This window comes from Mirounga leonina, unplaced genomic scaffold (genome assembly GCF_011800145.1).
Source record: "Mirounga leonina isolate KUSES-001 unplaced genomic scaffold, KU_Mleo_1.0 Mir_175, whole genome shotgun sequence".
Lineage (NCBI taxonomy): Eukaryota > Metazoa > Chordata > Mammalia > Carnivora > Phocidae > Mirounga > Mirounga leonina.
Window position 1 is genome coordinate 36,001,007 of NW_023270453.1, and position 24,012 is coordinate 36,025,018.

The 24,012-nt window shown below is 46.4% G+C and overlaps 1 protein-coding gene and 1 pseudogene across 4 annotated transcripts in view; one reads left to right on the plus strand and one right to left on the minus strand.

Annotated features, from left to right (window-relative positions):
* Positions 1-24,012, plus strand: part of VPS35L (VPS35 endosomal protein sorting factor like) — a 113,185-nt gene that overhangs the window by 72,102 nt on the left and 17,071 nt on the right. For all 4 annotated transcript variants that reach the window (XR_004682333.1, XM_035022378.1, XM_035022379.1 and 1 more), the window contains 4 exons: positions 1,545-1,643; positions 3,188-3,265; positions 4,022-4,136; positions 21,403-21,542. Coding sequence is in view for 3 of the 4 variants with exons in the window: in XM_035022378.1 (XP_034878269.1) it covers positions 1,545-1,643; positions 3,188-3,265; positions 4,022-4,136; positions 21,403-21,542 (432 nt within the window). In the remaining variant the exon portion in view is untranslated. The remainder of the gene's footprint in view (positions 1-1,544; positions 1,644-3,187; positions 3,266-4,021; positions 4,137-21,402; positions 21,543-24,012) is intronic.
* LOC118021884 lies at positions 5,370-7,260 on the minus strand (annotated as a pseudogene).

Genomic DNA, 24,012 nt, shown 5'->3' on the forward strand with positions numbered 1-24,012 from the left:
TAGCAGCTTTAAATAACAGTGTCTTATTAATTCTTAACAAACCTGGAGGTTGACTGTGGAGCCGGGCTGCTCCGTGTACCAGGATCGAGGCCATGGAGGATCCAGGACAGCCTCATTCCCACTCCCGTGTCTGGGCTCTTGGTGCTGGCTCTTGGGGCCTCATTTCTCACCGGCGTGGCCTCTTTCTGCTGTTCTGCCATCATCCAGCTGTCTCAGCCGAGCTCTTTTATATGGTGCAGGCATGGACAGAAGCTGCAGGGCCTTCTAAGACCAAAATCCAGCCATCACACAGTGACCGGTGCCACATCCTGCTGCATTCTGTTGGTCAAAGCAGTGACCGGGACTGTGGCCTTGGAGCAGGGGGGAGTAGACTCCCACCCCCAGATGGGAAGAGTCCACAGGGACGCTGCAAAAGGCCAAGCAGAGTGGGAGGGGTTCTTGCAGCCTTCTTTGGGAACAACCCCACCATCCCCTCCTAGCCAGATCCACCTTTGCTTTCGTTCTTCGTGCACAAAGCTAAAGTAACAACTGCTGCCAGTATCCTGTTTTAATACAAGTGTCAAGACAAAAGCTGACCAAGAGGAAACTAGAGCACTTTGAAAAGGACCCTGAAAATGTGACTTGTTCCACAAGAGGGTCAGTGTCATCGTTGACCTGACTCTGTGGGTAAAACAATCCATTCTGATGCAAGATCAGAATTAACCCTTCAGTTGTCATGGGAGGAAATGCACCTTTTACCAGGTGACTCTCCTTGCACTTGATTTATGCGCTGATCGGGTGGTATTTTATCCCTTTATGGCTTTGTCTGAGAGCCACCAAGTTAGAATGGAAAAGAATATGAGGAAATAAGATGTGAAACCTGATAGCTGTAATGGAAATAGCAACGTTAAGCCTCCTCTGGGCAAAAATGATTGCTGTAACAGTCAAGTTTGTCCTCCTAACGAGCTGTTCGTAAATTTGAAGAAATAGAAGAGGGGATTTTTATTGATGGAGAAACTTTCACCTATGGCCCCAGCAGCCACCCGTAAGTTGCTGAGTTTGGAGTCCCCATCAGGAAACAGAAAGGTGTGGCTCTTATTAGGGAAATCCCTCTGACCAATGGCTCCCAATAACCAAATTTATGTTCTGTGAAAAGGCCACAGCTGACAAACAAAATTCCATTATTTCCTTTCCAGGGGTTTCCTTCTAGCCTGGGAAATCCGATTTACATTCTGAGATTCTGTTCTATTACCCTTTGGTCTTTTTATGTTCTACTCCAGTGCTCACGTCATAAGGAGGAGGTGGTAATAGTAATATCGCAGTTATATGCTGGGCAAAGTCACGTAAAGTCTAATTGGAGTAAATTCCAGTGTGTGTGTGCGCGCGCACGCGTTTGCTTGCTTGCATACCTTGGGCATTTCCACCCATTCATACTGGTGGGATTTTTGGTGACTTGTCATCACAGACTTGCCCTACCACTCGAAGCTCAGGGAAACTCTTCTCAATGGTGTGTGCTCACAGGTCCCTAGAGATAACATTTTCAGCATCTTTTCCCTTGCTTCTAGGTGTCCTTTGGCCGTGATTTTGAACAACAGCTCAGTTTTTATGTTGAGGCTAGGTCAATGTTTTGCAACCTGGAACCTGTTCTTGTGCAGTTGATTCACGTAAGGATTTTCATTTATTCGTTTCTTTTCTCAATAAATATTTATTATCTATATGCTAAGCATGGAGTTTAATCTGGGAGTCTTGTGGCCCCATAACACCCCTATTCTTTAGGGCATAAAAGGTGGTTTCTCAAAGATTAATCAAATCTGCAATTTTGCTTAAGTCTTTGGTTGTTTGTTTTTTTTTTTAACCTCTTTTTCTCTGAAATGAGCATATTCTCATTCCTGTATGCCAGCAGCAAAGTGGGTTGCACTGATGAGTTATAGAAATATTAACCTAAGGCTCTAATAGCTTAACTAGAGTCCGAGCATTGTTGGATCTTGGTAGCTTTTCATGGTGCCCCCAGGCCAAAAGAAAGAAATAACAGTTCTGTTGATTAAGAAGTTGGACTCAAAAACTTAAGTATTTATGCTGTAACGACTGGATAACTCTTTCAAATAACAATCTATGTGAATTGAATGAAAAATAATATATTTTTATTCTTAAATAATTCTAATTACTAATAAGCATGTGTACCTGTTGGGCACCATACCACTTCTCAAACCTTAGCATCAGATTGGCCTCACTACCCTTGTTCCCTGTTCCACATTCATTTTTCTTTCCCCACATTGCTTTTTGCATAGTACTTGTGTTTTATCAGAGCAGCTGCTGAAAACCCAGTTTCCAAGGTAGGACATCGCTGTGAGGAACAGGATGCAGTCCGGTGTTGAATCTGTGAGCTACCTCACGCCAGTGCTTTCCCCCGTGCTCAACAATTGAACATTGCTCTGTTTCCCTAAAACATTGTGGTGCCCCTATGAGTTTGCTCCAACCCTCGAAGATGTCATGGTACACAGTTTGGGAACCATAGGTCCGAACTTTTCATATTTGTGGAAAGATTCCCCACGGCTTTGTTTCATGTAAATTCAAGGAGAGCAACCTTTTTATATATTTGTTTGCTGCTTAGCAGGTTATGTGGCATTACTGAACTTAAGACCTAAAGGTAGAGACCTCCTCTGTAAGTTGGGGGAGGTAACAGTGCCTACCTTGGTAGGGTTGTGGGGAGTAAGGGAGCTGATGAATGTACAGCTCTTAGAACAACACCTGTATGCTGTGAGTATGATGTGATAGGTCTTGTTTTTGTTCTTACGCTTCATGTTAGTATTGCATAGGGGAATTGTGTGGTGGCTCTCGGGTTTGGAGGTTTCTCTTAGGATCTCTAAGATCTTAAGCTTAGTGTGTGGGACTTCTGGAGATGAAGTGAACCCTGGCTATTCATTAAACCAGAAAATGGTTATTCACTATGCCAACTGACAGGCATGACTAACTCAGTGAGTGCCTTTTGTTCTTACCCTGTTGGAGATGTTTGCTCAAGGCTGAGACTGAATCAGGCCTGATGACCCCTCTGGCATGTCAGGGTTTGGAGCTAACCAGTCTTGGCCCCACATAGCTCGTTCTTATTGACTTGTATACAGTTCATGTCCAGATCTCTAGGAAGACATTAATCTGAGTCAGCCATCACTCCATAATTATTTCTATTTTTTTTTTTAATTAATAAATCCAGAGTGTAAACCGGTTGGCAATGGAAACAAGGAAAGTAATGAAAGGAAATCATTCCAGAAAGACGGCTGCCTTTGTCCGGGTATGTTCTAGAGATAAGCCTCCCAGACTTGGCACTCCAGTGAGTTGTTTCATTTGCAAGTTTCTAAGTTGCTCTTCCCAGAAAAAGACAAGTGTGTCCTAGGGGTGGTTAAGTATCGATTTTCCAGATTAATTTTTCCTTGAGTACCTATGAACAAACCACTTTTCTTGATATTTTCAAAAGAAATGATCAAAGTCTCCATTTGGATACGTGTGATGGGAGTGGGGGGTTGGGGTTAAGAGGTGGATTGCAGTTTTGTACCGGCTGAATTCTCTCTGGCTTATGCCTGTGCCTGGAAGATTTTTTTATCAAAGCAATCCATATCTGGGTTTAAAAAAAAAATGGAATGGGACCAAAAAGAAGACAGTGAGAAATGAGCATACCGTCCCTGCCCTGACTTCATACCTCTTTTCTCAGAGCCAACCAGCTCAAAACCTTTTCGAGCAATTTCTTCTAATTACCACATTTTTAAGTAATTGGTTTAAAAGTCTGCTTCTTGCTCAGTGGAAAGCATTACCTATTTACTTCCTGCTATGACAGATGAGGATTTATTTTTCTTACCCCCTTACGCCCCTTATTTGCCTGTCCCCCTCCTCCCAAAGAGGCAGCTGGAGTATGCTGCAGAGGTGAGAGGAGAAAATTGGGGCTCAGAATGAGGAGATTTCGTTATTTTCAGTGTTTTTTACTTGAAAATATGTGATGGATGAAAACAGGAGGACCAGGCTGCAGCGAGGGTGTTTCTTCCCTTCCTTCCAGGCCTGCGTTGCGTACTGCTTCATCACCATTCCCTCCCTGGTGGGCATCTTCACGCGCCTCAATCTCTACCTGCATTCTGGTCAGGTTGCCTTGGCCAACCAGTGCCTCTCCCAAGGTAAGCCCATCATTCTCTCCTGGGAGCATTCCCTGGCTCCTTAGGGAAGCTGACTCAGCTCGTGTGTGTGTGTGTGTGCGTGTGTATGTTTCCTCTAAGAAGGAAAGAAAGAACTGATCGAGAAACGATGAGTTTTAAATCTATTTCTGTAGTGGGAAGCACACTGGACGTGCCCACATTTATAGCATCAGACAGATGGCAGCCTGACGCTATTTTCCCGTAAGGCCTTCTGAAACCTGTCTCACACAGGCCAGGGCAGGCAGCTTGACACCCCCAGAGAGGTGTGCTCAGAGAATTTTACAAGTTAGGACTGCTTCATCGCAGCACATGGCTGTTTATTTTTTGCGGATGTTTGTTTGTTTGAAACCCCAGAGACCTACAAATGGACACTAATAAGTATGGAAAGAATACTCTCTACAGCTTGCTGTTAGTGATAAAAATTCTGCTCAGGGCCCATTTCTGTACGAGGTAGAGGAGCCAGATGGTTTATTTGGGAGGCAACCCCCGAGAGTGTCAGTCACGTGATGGGGGGGGGCTGAGACAGGGAAGGGAAGGAAGCCCACGAAAGGTGCGCTATTGGGCAGGTTACCACTGTGGGCAGCTGAGGTACATTCCCACTGGGGACCTCTGGGAGGGGGTGTCAGATGGCCTTGGTGCTGCCCACCTGAGGGGCAGGGGAAGTGGCTTATTGGCTCTTTTTTTTTTTTTTTTTTTAATTTAAGACCTTTATTAACGGGTGCTTGCCATTTGTTGATTTTTTTTAAAAAAAATCAAGTTGCAAGCTTTTATTACAAATTAAAAATGAGGTTCTTAAAAATCTCAACTTGACCAGATATGAAACAATTTAAAAACCTTTAAAGATGTATTGAGAAAAACCAGGTTTTTTGTTTTTGTTTTGTTTTGTTTTAAAGATTTTATTTATTTATTTGACACAGAGAGAGAGAGATAGCGAGAGCAGGAACACAAGCAGGGGGAGTGGGAGAGGGAGAAGCAGACTCCCCGCTGAGCAGGGAGCCCAACGTGGGGCTCGATCCCAGGACCCTGGGATCATGACCTGAGCCAAAGACAGATGCTTAACGACTGAGCCACCCAGGCGTCCCTGTTTTTGTTTTTTTTAAACACATTTGTCATTACCAAAAAGAGACCTCTTTAGGTAAAAATAATAAAAACCCCATGCTGCATAGATAATGCAGATAGTTCTCTTTATCTGGTCAATGGGCAGAAAGCAAGCACTTAAGGTCTTCAGCTCCAGTCTTTTGTTCATTTCTTATTGCTGGACTTTCATCTTCATTTCTTTGTGGTGGATGACTAAACCGGATGATGGTAGAGATGGTAAGCCGGCATTTACTCAGCCCCGCCTGGCTTAGCCTCGGGAGTGGATGACTTCTCAGCTGGTGGATCGGCTGCTTTTGTCTCTTGGCCATCTTGTGGTTTAGGGTTTTCTGGGCGTCTGCGTCGGTAATTGAAGTCGCGGCAGTACCGACGTTGAGGTGGCTGCTGACCTTGGGTCTCATCTCCTTGATTTTCCTTATCTTCCTCATTGCCGTCCTCTCTAGGCTGTCTTTGGCAAGGAGGACCCCTGCAGAATCGTGGTCTATAACCCCGGTACATATTCTGTCTCCCTGGTCTACCTTGTTCTCCTGCACCCTGGTTGTCAGCACCTTCCATCACTTCTCCCTGCACAGGAGGGTTGGAATACGGTGGTCGACGCCCATAGGGTCTCCGCACGTAGTAAGGTGGGAAGCGTCGCCTGCGGTAGGGCCGGCGCGGTTGCGCCTAGCCTTCGGGAGTGCTTTCTGATCCCTCGTTCTTTTCCACACTCCTCCTGTTCTGGTAATTCTGCTGGTAATTGCATGGAGGACCCCTGCGACGTGGATAGCATCTATACTGGTTACGGTCTGCTACGTATTTACTGCCTTGCACTGGAACTCCACCCGGGCCTGTCACATTTGCTGCCTCCGCACCCTTTTCTCCTTCAGCCACATCAGACTCCACAGTCTCTCCATCTCCTACACTGCCAGGGTACTTCCTGGGGTTATCCTTCTTTACGGCAGTCTGGTGTACAAATACATCTTCCTTGGTGTCATTCCTGTTGATGAAACCAGATCCATTTCTTTTTTTTTTTTTTTTTTTTTTAAGATTTTATTTATTTATTTGAGACAGAGAATGAGAGAGACAGAGAGCACATGAGAGGGGGGAGGGTCAGAGGGAGAAGCAGGCTCCCTGCCGAGCTGGGAGCCCGATGCGGGACTCGATCCCGGGACTCCAGGATCATGACCTGAGCCGAAGGCAGTTGCCTAACCAACTGAGCCACCCAGGCGCCCCACCAGATCCATTTCTTACATTGAACCATTTTACTGTTCCCAAAACCTTTGTTGTGATGAGCTTCTTGTCCCCGCCGGCAGGTGCCGCCGATGTGAGGCTGCCCGTGGTGCCGGGCTTGGTGTGGGCAGTGCTGAGGGTGGGGGCTGTGGGTGTGGGGGGGCGGCGGTGGGCGGCTGCTGGGTCTCAGCCTTGCTGCTCATGGTTGCGGTGATGGTGACTGGGGCCGGCGGCGGTGGGGATGCTCAGGGCTCTCTGGGGTCCGCTATCCGCTCCCGCTACCAATCGACGTTGGGTTATTGAGTCTATTCCATCTGTCGTCGACTGAGGGCTGTTTCTAGATCATCACCTCCCCGGCTCCCTCTCCTGCTCTGTACTCAAGCCAAGAGAAAGCCCTCAGGCAGGTGTTTGCTACAGGATGTGCTTGTCGGCTCCTGGGACGGTGTGTGTCAAGGGCTGGCGTGCAGAGCCTCGGCAGCAAGGTAGCCGTCCAGCAGAGATCCAGGCACCGTGGCTGGAGTGAGCCCTTTGCACATACTGTCTCATTTCATCCTCCCAACAGCCACGTGAGGCGGTCCGGGGGTTGGTGCCTCCTTTCCCAGGTGAGAACCGAGGCGGGGAGGGGCTCAGTAGCCGGCCCTCAGCCCCCGCTCTGTTGGACTCAAGGCCGGGCCCTTCACCGCTGTGATAGAGCATCTGCAGGGCACAGTTGGTTTCTGTGGCACCGAACGAGGTGGGCCGATGGTTTCAGTGATGGTCTGCCTTCCACTCCCATCTCCCACCTGACCTCACAGTTTATAACGCCGGGGTTGGCCATCCGCCACTGGCCGCCGTTGCCCTGGGTGGGTTCTCTGGGTTGGTTGGAGAGTGGTCCTTGGGATGGCAGTTCTGGCACGTTGATCTGTATCTTTGCTCACCTGGGGCAGCTCTGGGCGCCGAGGCCTTCAAAGGTGATTGCTACCCACGAGCCTTTTCAAAGTCTGTTGAGTTTTGCTTTTGACTCCTGGGGACTCCAGTAGCTTCCCACCACAGGTGGAATTACATCAAACACCTTGCCTGTGAGTCTTCAGGCGATCTGGTGCCTGCCTGCCTTTTGTCCTCATCTTACGCCATTCTTTTTTTTTTTTTTTTTTTAAGATTTTATTTATTTATTTATTCATGAGAGAGAGAGAGAGGGGCAGAGGCAGAGGGAGAAGCAGGCTCCCTGCGGAGCAGGGAGCCCGATGCGGGACTCGATCCCAGGACCCTGGGATCATGACTTGAGCTGAAGGCAGACGCTTAACTGACTGAGCCACCCAGGCATCCCTCTTACGCCATTCTTAAGCCACACTGGCTGGCTTCTGTTCTTTGAACATAAGAAGCGGTATTCTAATTCAGAGCCTTTGTACTTGCCATTCCTTCTTTCTAAAATGATCTTCCCCCGGCTGCTTGGTTTTGTTTTTGTTTTTGTTTTTAATTACCAAGCAGGCGATGAGAATCAAGCCTCCCCTGGTGAGGGTAGCTTCTGCTGTCCACTCTAGCTAGAAGCACCACTCTGGCTGAATGCACCTTCCCAGTCTATCGTGCTCTGTACCATCCTCCTCGTGATCGTCATTATACTTCTGATCTGTGTGTTTTCTTACCGTATATGTGTTGCTTATCCACTCTTCCCACCTGTCCTTGTTGTGTGTTGGTAAACGTGGAACTTTCTCCTAGTGCCTGCTTTGGTAGGCATGATGGGTTAGCAAGAAACAAGGTGAAACAAAAATGAACAGCCACCACCAAAACCCTGATGCTATGCAAAATGAAGATTAGTTTGGATTGATTAATTAGCTTAGATTGATGTAAGAAACTTAAAATCTTATTATAAACTGGTTCCCTCTTAAAAAGTTCAGGAATAGTAGACTTAACGTGGGAACTCTCGAGTTTTGCATAACTTAAAACATTAGGAACGGATAGCTGCTGATATCAAAGCTATGAACTATAAGTAGAGGCTCTAGAAGCCTAGATCCTTCTTCCAACTTAGAAACTAAGGACCGTGATCTAAACTATTGTAGATCCCAGGCAAGCTTATTATGACTGGACCCCAGATGGGGCTTCATGCTATTAAAAAAAAAAAAAAAAGGCAAAACAAAAATTCTTAAGCTAAATAAAGGCTCCCCCATCATCAAAGATTTGCTACTCCAAGAACTATTTGACAAGAGCCCTGGGTGGCTTTTGCTCTGTTGTGCTGCCCCGTGATGGCCTCGGTCCACACCTGGAGATAAGCGGTGTCAGAACAGCCTGGTACACACTGGGTGGGTGGGTGGTGCCCTCGGTGTCTGTGCCCTGGGCTCCTCGTCTGCCTCACCCCATGCTTCAAGCCACTGCAGGAGGGACGGGAATGTGGCGTCCACTTCGTGTTTAATAATTTATCTGCTGATTTTTACTCCAGTCTCTAAATGCTATGGCACTGAACCTTAAAAGCCTATTATTATTGCTCTGAAAGCCACATGCAGCAATTGCTGGCCAAAATGAATAATACATTCAATTACTGAGTGGGGGAAGGCTACATATAAATTAAATGAAGCTTGTGGAGATAGGCCGCTTTTGTTCACCCCCATCCCCGCCGCCTTCCATACACTCCCCCCTCCACCAGGTGGTTATAAAACAGTCCTCTCGGGGCACCTGGGTGGCTCAGTCGGCTAAGCATCTACCTTCGGCTCAGGTCATGATCTCAGGGTCCTGGGATCGAGCCCCACATTGGGCTGTCTGCTCAGTGAGGAGTCTGCTTCTTTCTCTCCCTCTGCCCCTCCCCCCATCATGTTTTTTTCTCTCTCAGATAAATAAAATCTTAAAAAATAATAATAAACCAGTCCTCTCCCCCCGATTCATTTTCTAGTCTCCCTGATCCAGCCCCAGTTTGTATCTTCTTTATTGGGCAATGGCTTTGCCAGGACTGGGTTCAGCCTGACATTAAACTCCCGTTGAACTCTGTCAGCCCTGTTTGGGATGCTGATGAAGGCTTTTTACAGGGGAGGCCCAGTTCTGGTCCTTTGGGACATACTGGTGTAGCACGCGGAGTGGATTGTCGGGGGGCCAGAGTGGGGGAAGGGTGTTGTTCCAAAGCCACCAGTTGGCCCCAGTAGTTAGGAGAAACAGAGGACTCATGCTTCTCACCTGGGAGATGCCTGTGGACCTTTTCTTTCAGCCAGTTCACTAGATAAGTTCTTGCTCTTGTTTGTAACTGGTTCTTTCTAGAAGATTATTACCAGGCCACAGCAAGAACAGATTCTTTTGCCCTTTATTTTTGTCTTTGTACCTTTATCTTTCTAGTTTCTAATCTGAGAAAGGAGGGTGTTTTACAGTGGAAGTATTGTTGAAGCTTGGTCTTAGAAGGGGAACATACATTTATCGGGAGGAGTGGGGAGGGAAGAAGGAACCGTTGGCATTCCAAGTGCGGTAAAGGGCTTGAGCAAAGGCATGGGAGGTGCGAAAGCCCATGGCGTGTTTGGCCAACAGCAGGATGTTGGGATGCGTCCCTCATGATGGTGACTTTTAGGTCCCCTGGTCCCGACTCTGCCACTTACAAGCTGGATGCCCTCAGACGAGTTGGCCCTTTTGTGCCTCAGTTTTCTCATCTGTCAAGTGGAGATCTCATCTGTGGCACCTGTCTGTCGCAGATTAAATGAGAGAACGTACTTAGAGAACTTGGCTCGCTGGCACATAGTAGCTGCTCAGTTAATATTAACCTCGTCTAATTGTCTCTCAAAAGACAGAAGTACATTGTGGAGCTCTACATACAAAGACAGCTCTGTGGGTTTGGGGCTCTGAAAGCAAACTTCTCATCTGCAAAACCTTGAGAAATCCACAGGAAAGCTGATTGTTCTTTTAAGATTAATCCTGCCAAATTATCTTGGAAAACAAACAAAAGAGGTCTGCGATTCCTCCAAAGATGAAATGATAGAGAAAACAATTCAAGCAAAGTATTTTTGTTCTTTTCATTAATAATAATGCTTTCCACTATTATTAATAATGCTTTCCAGAATTATCTCCCCTTCCTTTAAGTTTTACTTTTTTTATTTTATTTTTTGCAACTTCATCCTTTAGAACATGGCTCACAAGCCCCTTCTTAAGGAACACCATTCTTGGCATCTCAACCCCCAAACAAAGAGTTAGGTCAGGTTATTTTATAGGATGTGTTACCCTGACTTTGCCCTCACTGGACTAACCACTGTTGTTATTTAACAAGTAAATATGTAAATAATTGTCTGCTTTTCTCCCCTGCAAGAGTATCTGCTCCATGAAATCTTTTTTTTTTTTTTTAAAGATTTTATTTATTCATTTGAGACCGATACAGAGAGAGAGAGAGAGCATGAGCAGGGGGAGAGGCAGAGGGAGAGGGAGAAGCAGGCTCCTCGCTGAGCCAGGAGCCCGATGTGGGGCTTGATCCCAGGACCCTGGGATCATGACCTGAGCCGAAGGCAGACACTTAACCATCTGAGCCACCCAGGCGCCCCTGCTCCATGAAATTTTACCTACCTTGTTCGACATCGTGTCCCTGGCACGTTGCCTACCACATGGGTGCTCAAGAAATGTTGAACAAATGAGTGCTAATCATACGATAATAATGGTTGATAATTTTTTTTTTTTTAAGATTTTATTTATTTATCTGACAGAGAGAGACACAGCGAGAGAGGAAACGCAAGCAGGGGGAGTGGGAGAGGAAGAAGCAGGCTTCCCGTGGAGCAGGGAGCCGGATGCGGGGCTCGGTCCCAGGACCCTGGGATCATGACCTGAGCCGAAGGCAGACGCTTAACACCTGAGCCACCCAGGCGCCGCTGGTTGATAATTCTTAATGATATTGATACATATAAGATGATACCAAGCCTTTCATGGTATGGACATAGCTCCTAAGGGACCCTGTTGTTCAGAAGCAAGTCCCCTTAGAGCCCGCCTAGTAGATTTTAAATACTTTATTTTCGTAGGTTCAGATAAAAGAAAGCAGGTGAGGTTCAAACGTACGCTGAGGTGCGTAGACCTGTTGAAAGAAGCTGTTGTGCTGATTTGATCCGTAAGGACCTCGAAGCAGCACGGAGGAGAGGGGAGGGTGAGGCCTGCTGTGATGAAGCCCACTGGCTACCGCGGACCATCACTGCTAACAGAGGAGGCCTGGACGGTGGTGCGGAGGCAAGAAATAATTTTTTATCCCCTTCCTGGAGAGTAACGAGTGGCTTGTGATGGAGAAAAATGGCCTCCGTCCACTTACCAAGTCTCTGGGGTCTATACTTTAGGTCATATTTACCAGTTCCATTGACAGACCGTCCTCTGAAGGATACATCTGATGTGACTGTTTTCTCAGACCTTGAGGCCTCTCTGGTGATCAGAGACAAAGCGGGTTATTTTTGCCAGCACAGTTCACAGGTGGGCAGGTGGCATGAAACTGGTTGCCCACATCCCAACACGCATGGGCCATCCACTTTAGGGAGTATAAGGGCCTGGGATGGGTGGAACCCCCAGAAAAGGGGCAGGGGACAGTCTCCCCATAAGTGCACTCAGCTCTTTATATTAGTAAATGTCTCCGATTTGCCTCTTCCTGCCAGCATTCTTGGCCATTTTTTACATGCAAGCCACCGTGCCAAGCTTTGTGCCGGAATAGGAATGCACTTAAAGAGACTGCATGCTCGTAGGGGAGAGCACATTGGTTTACACTTACACAAGGCAGCTCGTGATAAATGTGCAAGATGTTCATAAAACATGCAACAGAATTTTAGAGGAGAGAGAGAGAGGACCCTTGGCTTGGAAGAGCAAAAAAGAAAAAAGAAAAAACTTCATAAAAGAGGTGTAATTGAAGAGCCTGGAGGGTAAGGGAGGGTGTTTATACGCTGCAATGAGGCAGAGGGTATTCTAGGCCGAGACAGGAGTGGAAGCAAAGGCTTGGAGGCTGGAAACAGTGCATCTGGAAGGAATGAGCAGGAGATCAAGTTAGGAAGATAGTTTGGGGCCTGACAAGGGACCTGAATTCCTGGCAAAACAGTCTAGTCTTACTCAGTATGTAGTATTTGCTAGGTGTTTTATGTTCGTTTTACAGATGACGAGACTAAGGCTCTGGAAGTATCACAGGACTTGCCCAGGAGCATCCAGCTCATAAGTGACCTGATCTGACTTCCCGTGCTCTTTCTACCCCTGGGCTTCCCTGAAGTTAGGTTAGCTCCTGTCAACCACAATACAAAGTATTATTTCTGGCCCTGGGTGCCTATGGTTGCTGGACACCAATTATTATAGATTGAATGTTAGATAAGGTTATGTAGAAAACAAAGAACAGAATTAAGGTGAGAGAAACTTAATCCTTTCTGCTCAGGGAAATCCAAACCTAATCTCCACAGAGACACCTTTACAGCCTCCTGTGAGCTACTGCAGGGATTTTAGAAACGTGTGTTGACTGTGCATTACCCCAAAGACAGGAGTCAGGTACGTGGATGGCATATTGGAACCGAGAAATCATTTCTATGACCACAGTGGACTTTTCACAATGCGTTGATACTCCGTGACTGGAAAGGGCATTCTGCATAAACCAGATGGCAAAATCAAGGTTAGATTCAGCTGTCATTGATAACAAGTAAGCATTTGAGAATAAAGTATTTAATTATTTCTAGGCACTCATATTTTTTAAAATCTTATTCTTATACATATTATCAAAACAGTGGCCCCTTAAATCCTCAAACTTAACTGCTGTAATAACGGTCTATTACAGAAACACAGTTTAGTAATAAACAGCGTTAACCTCTGTGGTTAACTCACCTGTAGATAATAACTTGGCCATTTGGCCCATGAGGCTTTACCCAAAGGCAACCCCCCGCCCAAGATGACGGTGCATCTTGATTGCAGAGTGAAGTTCAGCCCGCTGCAACAGAAATACCACAGACGGCATGGCTTCAGGGACGGACATTTGTTGCTCACAGTTCTGGAGGCTAGAATTCCAAGATCAAGCTGCCAGCAGATTCAGTGTCTGGTGAGGACTTTCTTGGTTCATAGGCAGCCATCTTCTTACTGTGTGCTCCCATGTGGAAGGGTTGAGAACATTCTCTGGGGCCTCTCTTATAAGGGCACTAATCCCATTCGTGAGGGCTCCACCCCCATGATCTCATCACCACCAAGTCCCCACCTCCTAATAACCACCTTGGGGGGGGCGGGAGGGTAGGATTTCAACATACGAATTTGGGGGTGTAGGGAGGACTTTAACATTCACTCCAGAATACAAAGTTTGAGGTAGTGGGCTCTGTCCCGATGTTACATCTATAAATAGCATCCACTATACTGCTCTTGTCACTCCAAACCTCAGCTTACCTAGACATGGGAAATGTTGAAGATTGGTAAAGATGTTCAGCAATACGGAGAGAGTGTAACCAGAATCCTGCTTTAATCAAGTATATTCAAGGGACCGGAGGGAATCTTTCGCCCTCTTGTGACGTTTTGTCCTAAGAAATTGGGATGTTTCCTTTCCTAGAGTTCCCTGGCCTAGGAGCTGTCCTTCTCCGTTGTCTGGGAGGGCATGTGATTTCCCTGAGGTCTGTTTGGGAGTGGGGCAAATTGCTTCTGAGCTCTTGTTTAGCCCTGGGAGTTTAGGACTCCAAAGAATAGTAAAGATTTCCGTTAGCACTCACCTAATGCATTATTGAAAAAAAAAAAACCGCCTCTGATGGTGGGTTATCGCTTCTTGACTGTCTCTTATGATTCATGTACTGAGTCCTATTCTGTATTGACAATGCCAGGGACACACAAGGATGACCTTACTCTCAGAGGTGACAGTTCCAGTTTGAGTTTATGTTCTCTTGTACGGAGGGTGATTGGGGGTACTGTTCTGTTTCCCACTGAAAAACAGGCAACCTGGACGTTATTCTAAATCTTAATGATTTTTATGGAAAAAAAAAAGTATATGCTCATTTGAAAAAATTCCCACAAATAAATGTAGAACTTAAAAAACGTAAAAAGCCTCAAAATAAAAGTCACCAGTAATCTGCTCTGTTTCCTCCCTTCCAAAAAATAGCCATTGTTTACAATTTGGATAGTTGTCTTTTTTCTCCATTTAGAAATATTCGTTCTCATGCTCTCGCATCCGCTTTCCTTCCCTCCCTATCTCTATATTCTTATATATACATGCAGTCCCACCACCCTTAAGAATGGATTGTGTCTTCCACAATGTTTTTCAGTTTGCTTTTTTCACTTACGTAAATCTTGGTCTTTCCCCTGCCGCCCCTCCCCACTTACCCATGTCAGTATATAAAGATCTACCTCATTGTAATGGCTGTTAATTGTTCTGTTTCATTTCCTTTTCTCTTTGGAAGTGCTATAAATTATTTCCCCCACCCCCACCCCTCCATTTTTGTCCTAAACTCCTATTGAAAAATATTTGCACTCTTTCCAGTTTTTTTTTTTCTCTTGCCAACAATGAGCAACCAGCATCTTAATTCTGAGCCATTTTAAAGCGTTCTAACAGTTGTCCAGTTGACGGCTATTTTAGTCTCAGGAACGTGGAACCCTATTGTTCAGACAGAGTCCTTTGCAGAGCCTTGGTGTGCAAAATAGATAGCAGTGGGCTCTTCAGGTGAGCATGCCCATGGGAAGCCACTAGCCCTTGAGCTGTCTACCGGAGCTGGAAAAGGCTTCAGAGCACACAGTGAGACCTTCTAAAGCCTTGAGAAGAATCTCTGCAAGTGGAGCCATCTAGAGAGCTTGAACCCTGAATTAGGACTCACGTCATGGAGCAGCGAACTCGCGAGGACCTGTCCGGGCGCGTTGGCTTTGGGGAGCAGAGCAGTACGCTGGGCCTCCGGGAGGTGTGCGCCGCCCTTCGTGCCTCGTTTTTGCACCCAAGGAGGGTGCTGTCCCTTCGAGCAGCAGGAGTGCTAAGGCCCACAGCAGCGGGTGCCCTGCCTCTGGTAAAGAAGGAAGGGGAACTCTTCAGATACCCCTTTGACCATCTACCTGTCTACCTCCTTGCCTCACTTTCTGTTTCGAACACTCCTAGGATTGAAAATGTTATAACAAACTTGTATTGCCTTTGTGTGCTCAAGAGAAATAATTTTTAGAGATTTGAATGAAAATTCCCAAACAGTAACTTAGCAGGAAGTGGAAGATCCTAGTTTCCTTCACCCTCAGCCACCACTCTGATACCACACTACTTTGGCCTTATATCGTCTCACTTTTTCTACGCATCTCCATAAGCACATACGCTTTCTTCTTACAAAGACAGGCTCATGCTATACACAGGTATGTATCATTTTGTGCTTAGTACATCACAGACAACTTTGTACATCCAAACATACAGATGTACCTCCTCCTCTTTATTAGCTGCATCATTTCCACGGTATGACAGTGCAACGGTTTTAACTTGTCCCTTATAGCTGGGTTGTTTGTTCAACTGAGCTTGGAGTTGATACAAAGATACCTTTGTCCTCAGAGAGGAGCAAGTAGGCAGCATGGATAATCCAAACACAGCTCGCCTAGTATCTTCAACTAAGCCCTCATTTCAGCTTCTGTTCACATCTCACCTTCTCCCAGGGTTTGCGAGTGACCTCTTTTCTTGACCATTCTCTCCTTTTGGTGGCTTTATGTTTTGGGTGTGTGTGACTTCTCCGTATCCTTGCAGAGGCCTCTGGAATATTCTCCTTTGGTGTTCTGCAGACCCTTTGAAACTGCCCAGACTGGGAAGCAGGAGAGCATGAAATCTCAGAAAATTATCAAAAATCCTGTGATAATTGTTTTTGCAAGCTTCCCTGGCCCTTACTGTATCTATGAAGTGACAAGGCTGAGCTCTGACTGAGCTTCCTTGCTGCTGACTACTTGTATGTGCTTCTGGCCGAGTGTCTCCAGGTGAAACCTTTCAGGGTGCACCAGTCCCGATGGGGAAGTCATATTCTGCATTTATCCGAATAATTTAGAACAGTTTCTTGCAAACCTCTTGAATTCCAAAACTCACTAGAGAAGCTTGTTTAAAGAAACAAATGGACTAAGTGATGAAGGTGGTAAATTTTATGTGATACGTATTTTGTGCCCCCCCACACACACACAAAGAGAAGAAAAAGCAAATGGACCAGATTTCACTTAGTAGCTATGAGAAAAAGATGGTGTACTTTATGCGCAATGATGGAATGATCTTTTTTTTTTTTAAGATTTTGTGAGAGAGAGAGGAGGAGCAGAGGGAGAGGGACAAACAGACTCTGCATTGAGCACAGAGGTGATGTTGGGGCTTGATCCCACGACCCTGAGATCATGGCCTGAGTGGAAATCAAGAGTCGGATGCTTAACAGACTGAGCCAGGTGCCCCAGTGATGGAATCATCTTGAAGACCTATTGTTAAGTGTGAGGTGGGGGTGAAGGGAGTTGTGGAATGGTGTCAAGCAGCAGCAGATAATATGCTTTGCCTCAGGGAAGGGTAGCTGGATGGCAGGGGATGGGAGTGAGAAGGAGTGTTGCCTTTGGAATTTTGACTCCTGTAGCTCTAGTACCTATTCAAACCTTTTTTTTTTTTTAAGTTAGATTTCCAAGCTTCTATTTGGATAGCGTGGTTCGTACATTTAAGGTGGCACCTGGGAATTCATAGATATTTTTTCAATGACAGCTTAGTGAGATCTGATTGATTCATGTATCATAAAATCCATCCTTCTCCTAAGCGTACAATTCAGTGGGCTTTAGGGCATTCACAGAGTTGCGCAACTGTCGTCACTAATTCCAGAACATTTTCATCACCCCGAAAGGCAGTCCCTGATCCATTAAGTAGTCAGTCCCTGTTCCCCTCTCCCAAGCTCCAGGCAGGTACCCATCTACTTTTTGTTTCTCTGGATCTGCCTATTCTTACTATTTCGTGTAAAAATGCAGTCTTACAATACAGATCTTTTATGATCGACTCCTTTCAGTTAGCATCACGATTTCAAGGTTCACCCATATCGGAGCCTGTACGTACGTTCAGAGGAGCTGCCGGGTCCTGCAAAGCGGCTCTACCGTGATACATTCCCATCGGCGATATTGAGCCTGGGAACCTGTTTTTTTTTGGCAAGCCTTCTGATGATTCTTGTGATAAAGCAGTTTTGGAAAACTGGCTCTGAGAGGAGCTTGGTCTCTCTTCCTGGGAGCAGGGATGCTGGCTGTGTCTGCCCTCGGCCAGTAGCCGGCAGCACTGAAGGACACGTCAGAACGATCTCTAGGGTGGGGCCAGCTGGGCCTCAGTGGTATTTTTGGTTTTCTTTTCTTTTTTAAGTGGGTTGTGAAAAAGAAGCCTCGTTGTTCCATGAAACCTCAGAAGATTCAGGTAGAAAAAGATACAGCATAGGGAAGCTGGTACATATACCTGCTTTTTCCTTCCCCCTGTGAAACAGGAATAATAGTCTTTGTGGATGGCAATCTGATTTCTCCTTTTTCTGTAGGTCTTTAAAACAAAACAAGGGGTGCCCGGGTGGCTCAGTTGGTTAAGGATCTGACTCTTGATTTTGGCTCGGATCCTGAGATCTGCACTCAGCGGGGTGTCTGCTGGAGATGTGTGTGCTCTCTCTCTCTCTTTAATAGCCACAAAAGTGTTCTCTGGTATTGATGAGATTATTCCAAACTCCATGAGGAAAAACTGTTTTCATATACAGTAGGATTTGAGCCCTAATTACGAAGTCAAAATTGAGAAGTATCCTAGATAAGATTTTATATGTGGAGTAAGTCTTCTGAGGATAGAAATAAAAATCTGCTTTGGAACACTGGAACATTGCCTGCCCCAACCCCTAAATAACTGTTTATTTTAGCTCTCTCCTTTGGAATGGGAACTGAGTGGGGCATTTGTGAGGAACAGAGAGCCGGGCACAAAGCTGCTCCCTCTTTAATGAAGCATAATAATAGGCACTTTTCTTGGGGCCACTTGGTAACAAACACATAAATAGAATAAATAAATGGTCTTTCACGTTGTTCTGAGCAGAGTTTTGGATTCCGCTGAGAGAGGCTCTTCACCTTGTCCATTATGGACTTAATGTTTTCACCAGAAAGCAATTCCTATAGAGCCATGGGGACAGAGAGCTTTTCCCGCAGAAGGAAGACAGCCAGACCTGGTGGGGCCCAGGCCTGCCTGAGCTTAAAGGGGGGTAATGTCAGTGGTGAATTCAGCTCTGTTTCTTTATCGTGTAGTGTGGTTACGTATCAGTGACATGCAATGTATCACTGTAAACATTTTTCAGTGTGCAGTTCACTGGCTTTAGGTGCATTCACAATGCCGTGCAACCCCCTCACCCCTGTCCATTTCCAGAACATTTTCCTCATCCCAGACTGAATGAAAAGCACAGCCCTGAAAACAGTAACTATTCCCCGCTCCCCGTCAGCTCTCTGCTCTACGAATTCGACTCCTCTGCCTCATGAAAGCGAAATCCTGTGCATTTGTCCTCTTGTCTGATCTATTTTCTTAGCATGGTGTTTTCAGGGTGCGTGCATGTTGGGGCACGTGTTAGAATTTCCTTCCTTCTCAGGCTATCCCATGGTGTGGATGTTTCGCATTTTGCTTATCTGTTCCTCTACTGGCGGACGCCCGGGTTGTTGTCGCCGTTTGGCTCTTGTGACCTGTGCTTCCACACACACTCTTGCACACGTACCTGTTTGAGTCCCTGCCTTAATTTCTTTGGAAGGTACTCCTGGAAGTGGAGCTGCGGGGTCAGGTGGTAGGTCCGTGTGTCACTTTCTGAGCGGCCACCAAACCAGTTCCTACATCTGCTGAGCGGTTTCACGTCCCCACCCGCGGTGCACCAGCTTTCCAGTTTCTCAACATCTTTGCCAACGCCTGCTAGTCACTGATTTTCAGTGGTGCCCATCCTGATGTTACCTCCCAGGGATGAAATCTCACTGTGGATTTGATTTGCATGTTTCTAATGATTATTGACGTTGGGCATCCATTCATGGGCTTGTTGACCATTTGTGTGTTTTCTTCGGAGAAATGTCTATTCAGGTCCTTTGCCCGTTGTTGATCAGGTTACCTGTTTTGCTCTTGCTGGAGAATGTCTTCATATATTCTAGATATAAACCCCTTATCAGATCTAGGAGTTGCAGGTTGATTTTTTTTTTAGTGCAGATTTGATTGCATTGCTTAGAGCGGGCGATGGCCTTGACCCTCCCTGGGCTACTTTAACTTGGCCACTCACTTTCTGAGCCTATTTCCTTATGTGGGCATGGAAACCATTGTGCCTTCCCCACAGGACTGCCGAGGACTGAGAATACAGACTACGACAGGGCCTGGGAGTCTCCATGGTTCCTTCCAACGCTGCCTTTTACTACTGTCTGTAGCCTGAGACAGGAGACCCTGCAGCCCCCTCCTCTGTCTACCAGAGTCCGCATCAGGTATCTTTTCCCAGAGGCCCTGTATCTAGTCTCTTTCTGTCCGACAAGATTGACATTAGCTGCTTTGTGTCCCCCACCCCCCACCCCCCCCAGACCAAAGGACACAACAGGCTCTCAGAAAGTAGGTGTTAAGTTGTGTGATCACGTTGGTCTCACACTGATGTCGACTCTCGCCTCCTTTTCTCTGTGTGCTCGCGGTGCCTGTTCACCGCTTGGGGAATGTGGTAGGGTTGTGAGTTCACTTTGGGAGAGACAGCCTGGGAAGGGAGTTTCTGGAAAGCTCTGAGAGCTGCCTTTCCTTAACGTGGTTTTTGTTGTCTTTTTTTTCTTGCTTTGAAGAAGGAAGAGAAGGCAACCCCCCCCCCCCCCAGCTGCAGCTGCACACTCTTCTCATTAAGTGCAGGCCTTTGTTGTTGCATGTGCCCCTCTGGGGTGCTGGGTGGGGTTTCGGCGGGGGTTCAGGATGCCGTGTGCCAGTGCCGTGTCCTCTCCGCATCACTGGGAGTCGTTCCGGAGTGGAAGTGTACTTATTTGGACCATGCAAACGTTTGATCTTCTTGGGTAGTTTAAGATTTCACTTGTCAGGTCAGTGTTTTGTCTGTTTTGACCTTGAGGCTTTTTCTCGTGGTGAATGCTTTGGCAGTTCTAGAAAGAACTCTGTCTCCCTCTCAGCCCCCACCTCCAGTCCTTCCTCCTCTCCCCATCCATTCCTTCCTGTCTCTGTTCTCCCATTGCTGCCTCCCACCCAGCTCTTCCTCTTTCCATCCCCCTCTTCCTCTTCCTCTTCCTCTCCCCTTGCCTTGCTTTCTCTCACCCTTTGAGGTCTTCTTGTTTTACAGAATACTAAATAGTTTTAAAAATATCTTCATTTCCCAAGCGATTCTCTGGAACGATCACCTAGTCAGAAGTCTCTAAAGCTGTGTATGCGTGCGTGCGTGCATGTATCTCTGTGTGTGCATGTCTGTATGCACGCGTGTTCATGTATGTGCGTGTGTGCACGTATGTGCGTGTGTGCATATGTGTGCGCACATGCAGGCATGTGTGTGCACGTGTGGATTCCTTCAGATGTCTCAGTTATTTCTTTAACAAATCCAGGGTGCGCTAGGGTAGATGCAGACAGACCAGAGTTTGTGCCCCACTCTGCCTCAGTGTACCCAGGACCCTGACGCAGGACCACTCGTCCTTCCACACCTTGGTTCCCGTCTGTGAAGTGGACCCGGTGACTGTGCTTCCACATGCGGGGCACTGGAGGGTTCCGGGAACCAGTCCAGGTTGAGCCCTCGGTCCCCACAGCTGTGATTTCTTGGCTTTCTGTAAAAATTTGCCACTTGCCTATTTCACTTAATTCTTAAAGCCAATTTGCGGTTCTTTGAGCTGAGTTGCTCAGTGAAGGAAGGAGGGAGAGAGGGGGAGATGGAAGGTAACAGCAGTGCCCTCTCAACTGAATGTTCCACCAGTTGGTTAAGGTTGCAGAAACCCTCTTGTAGGACCTGCCCGCTTTATGGGGCCCTCAATGTGGCCTGACTTCCACAGAACTCTCAGGACGGGCCTGCAGGCCCAATGAAGAACAAAGCAGAACCTGAATTTTTCGGAGTTCTCATACACAGACTTTTTTTCTGTCTTGCAGCTGATGCCTTTTTCAAAGCCGCTATAAGCCTCATTCCAGAAGTTCCAAAGATGATTAATATCGATGGAAAGATGCGACCGTCGGAATCATTCCTTCTGGAATTCCTCTGCAATTTCTTTTCTACTTTATTAATAGTTCCGGTACGTTTTGCCAGAAGAGCTATAGGTGATGTCCTTCTTTGATCTGCTTTATATACATTCTTAGCCCTAAAAGTGCAGGGACGTCCTATCTGTATCTGTGTGTTGGTTTTCTAGTCAGATGTTTAAATTACTCAGTGTATCTTCTTTTCTTTCTTTTTTTTTTAACTATTATTTATTAAGTAATCTCTTCCCCCAACACAGGGCTCGAACCCATGATCCCAAGATCCCACATGCTCTGTTGACCAAGCCAACCAGGTGCCCCTAAATTACTCAATGTATTTTCCATTCATTTTGTGTCCTGGGTGTCTTAGTTGAGGTTCTCCATACGGTCAAGGGGGTGCCACTTACTGGGTAAGGGCTCAGGTCTTGGGACAGAGATGTCTAGGGTGGAACCTTGGCTCCCCCTCCTTCCAGCTCTGCAGGCTCGGGCAATCATGTCACATGACTGGGCTGCAGTCTTCTCATCTATAAAATGGAAATAATAATAGTGTCTCTATCTCTGGATTGTTGGGAGGGTTAAGGGAGTGAATATACATACGTGATAAGAACAGTTGGCACATACTCAGCCCTGTAAAAGGTGACGGTGATATTCTTTCAGTGGCAACTACTAGAAACCAAAACAAGGTGGCTGAGGTCAAAGGAGACATTGTTGGAAGCGTGCTGGGATTTCTTGTGGGACATACTGACAAGCAGTCAGGCTTGAGCTAGCAGGAATCAAGGCCACTCTCCAGACCAAGCGCCAGGACCCTCAGTATCTAGCAGGGGTTCTTAACTTGGGGTCTCCCTACTCCCAGCAAGGGCAACCATGAATTTAGATGAGAAAAAAAAATCTTAATTTTTACAAATCTCAGTGAATAAACTTAGCCCTTTGCTTCACTGTGAGTTATAGGCAGTGGGCCACGGTAATAGTGACATAGCTGGACTTTGTCACCAAAGAAATCAGCCGTATGTTCTTAACACATTTTAGGTGTGACATATTTCCGAAGATGGCTAATTAAATGTATTCACCAGGAAGTAATAGAACACGATATGACAAATACATTGAAAAAATACTTTGACAAGTATATTTTAGCATAATTGGTTTTTCTTTGTAGTCTTATGTATTTTATTTTCTGCATTAAAAATCGTGTTCTGAGGAGCCCATAGCCTTCACCAGGCTGTGACAGGGCCAGGCACAAAACAAGATTGGCTCCTGGTAGAGCCAAATGTCTGTGGGAATCAGGACTCCTTGTTAAAATACAGATTCTTGGGACCCTTCTTCCAGAGAGGCTCACTCATGAGTTTGGGATTGGCCCCTGAGTCAGCATTTTTGAAAGCCTCCTGAGTAAGTCAGGGGTGGACGGTCCTAGGACCACACTTTGACAGGAAGTAACTCTGCTCTCATGAGTAAAGGTTCCTTTCTGGGGTGACACAAATGTTCTAATATTGATTGTGGTGACAGTTGCACATCTCTGTGAATATACTATCACTGAAGTGTGCATTTTGTGTGGGTGAATTGTTTGGCATTCGAATGGTCTCTTGGAGGAGCTGAGGAGACAAAAAATGATGCAGTTTCCAAGTGTCCCAGTTGAGATCCCAAGTTCTCCAGAGGGAGGATGGTGTGGCCAGGAGCTGGATGCTTGACTTCAGTGTTCTCAGATCACTTTCTTAGTCCTTTGTATCATCAGTTTCTCTTTTTTGGATAGTCTAGTTGTCAAGTGAGGGAACCAAAAAGAATCAGTTTCTAAGGAGCCAGCTGATTAATGTCATTGTTCACTGGTTAATTGGGATACATTTTCCTTCTGCACGTGGGGTTTTCTTCAATTCAAAAATCACTGGAGCCTTGACAAAAGCCTTGTGCTTGGAGTCAGAAACTTGAGTGCAGTCTGACCCAGTGATTCAGCAGCACTGTGGCTTTGGGAAAGTTTTCTAACTCTTCGGAGCCTCAATTGTCACCTTTCTAAAATGTCATCAGAATGCCCACCTGGCAGGGCTGCCGTAAGGCCGAATGAAACAACAGATCTGAAAGTGCTTTGGGACCCAGAAGACCCTGGGGCTGCGCACTGATAACCAGTGGGTGGAATCCAGCCTGTAAACAGGCTTTTTTGGCCACATAATGATGGAAAACATTTGGAATGAATTACCCGCATTTAAAAATTGTTGGATCACAGAAAAACCTGGATTTTCGGCTCCTCTTGAAAAATCCGATCCCGCCATGTGGGGCCCACATTCTCCGACCTGGCCAATTGGCCACAGCTTGGGAGCAGCTGCCCCATTTTGAGGGGCGGGGGGGGGGGGGGCATGTGCCCTTTCTGCAGTTCCCGTGGGCACCTCCGGACCCACTGAACCCATTTCTGTTGCCTACTGGCCCCTTAGGCATCCACGGGAATGTCCCCCTGGTCTCAGCAGATTTTCTTGTTCCCGGTATCAGTGTGCATGCTTTTGCTGGGGTTTAGTAAAGATAATGAGATGAAGAATAGCCCCAGTGCGA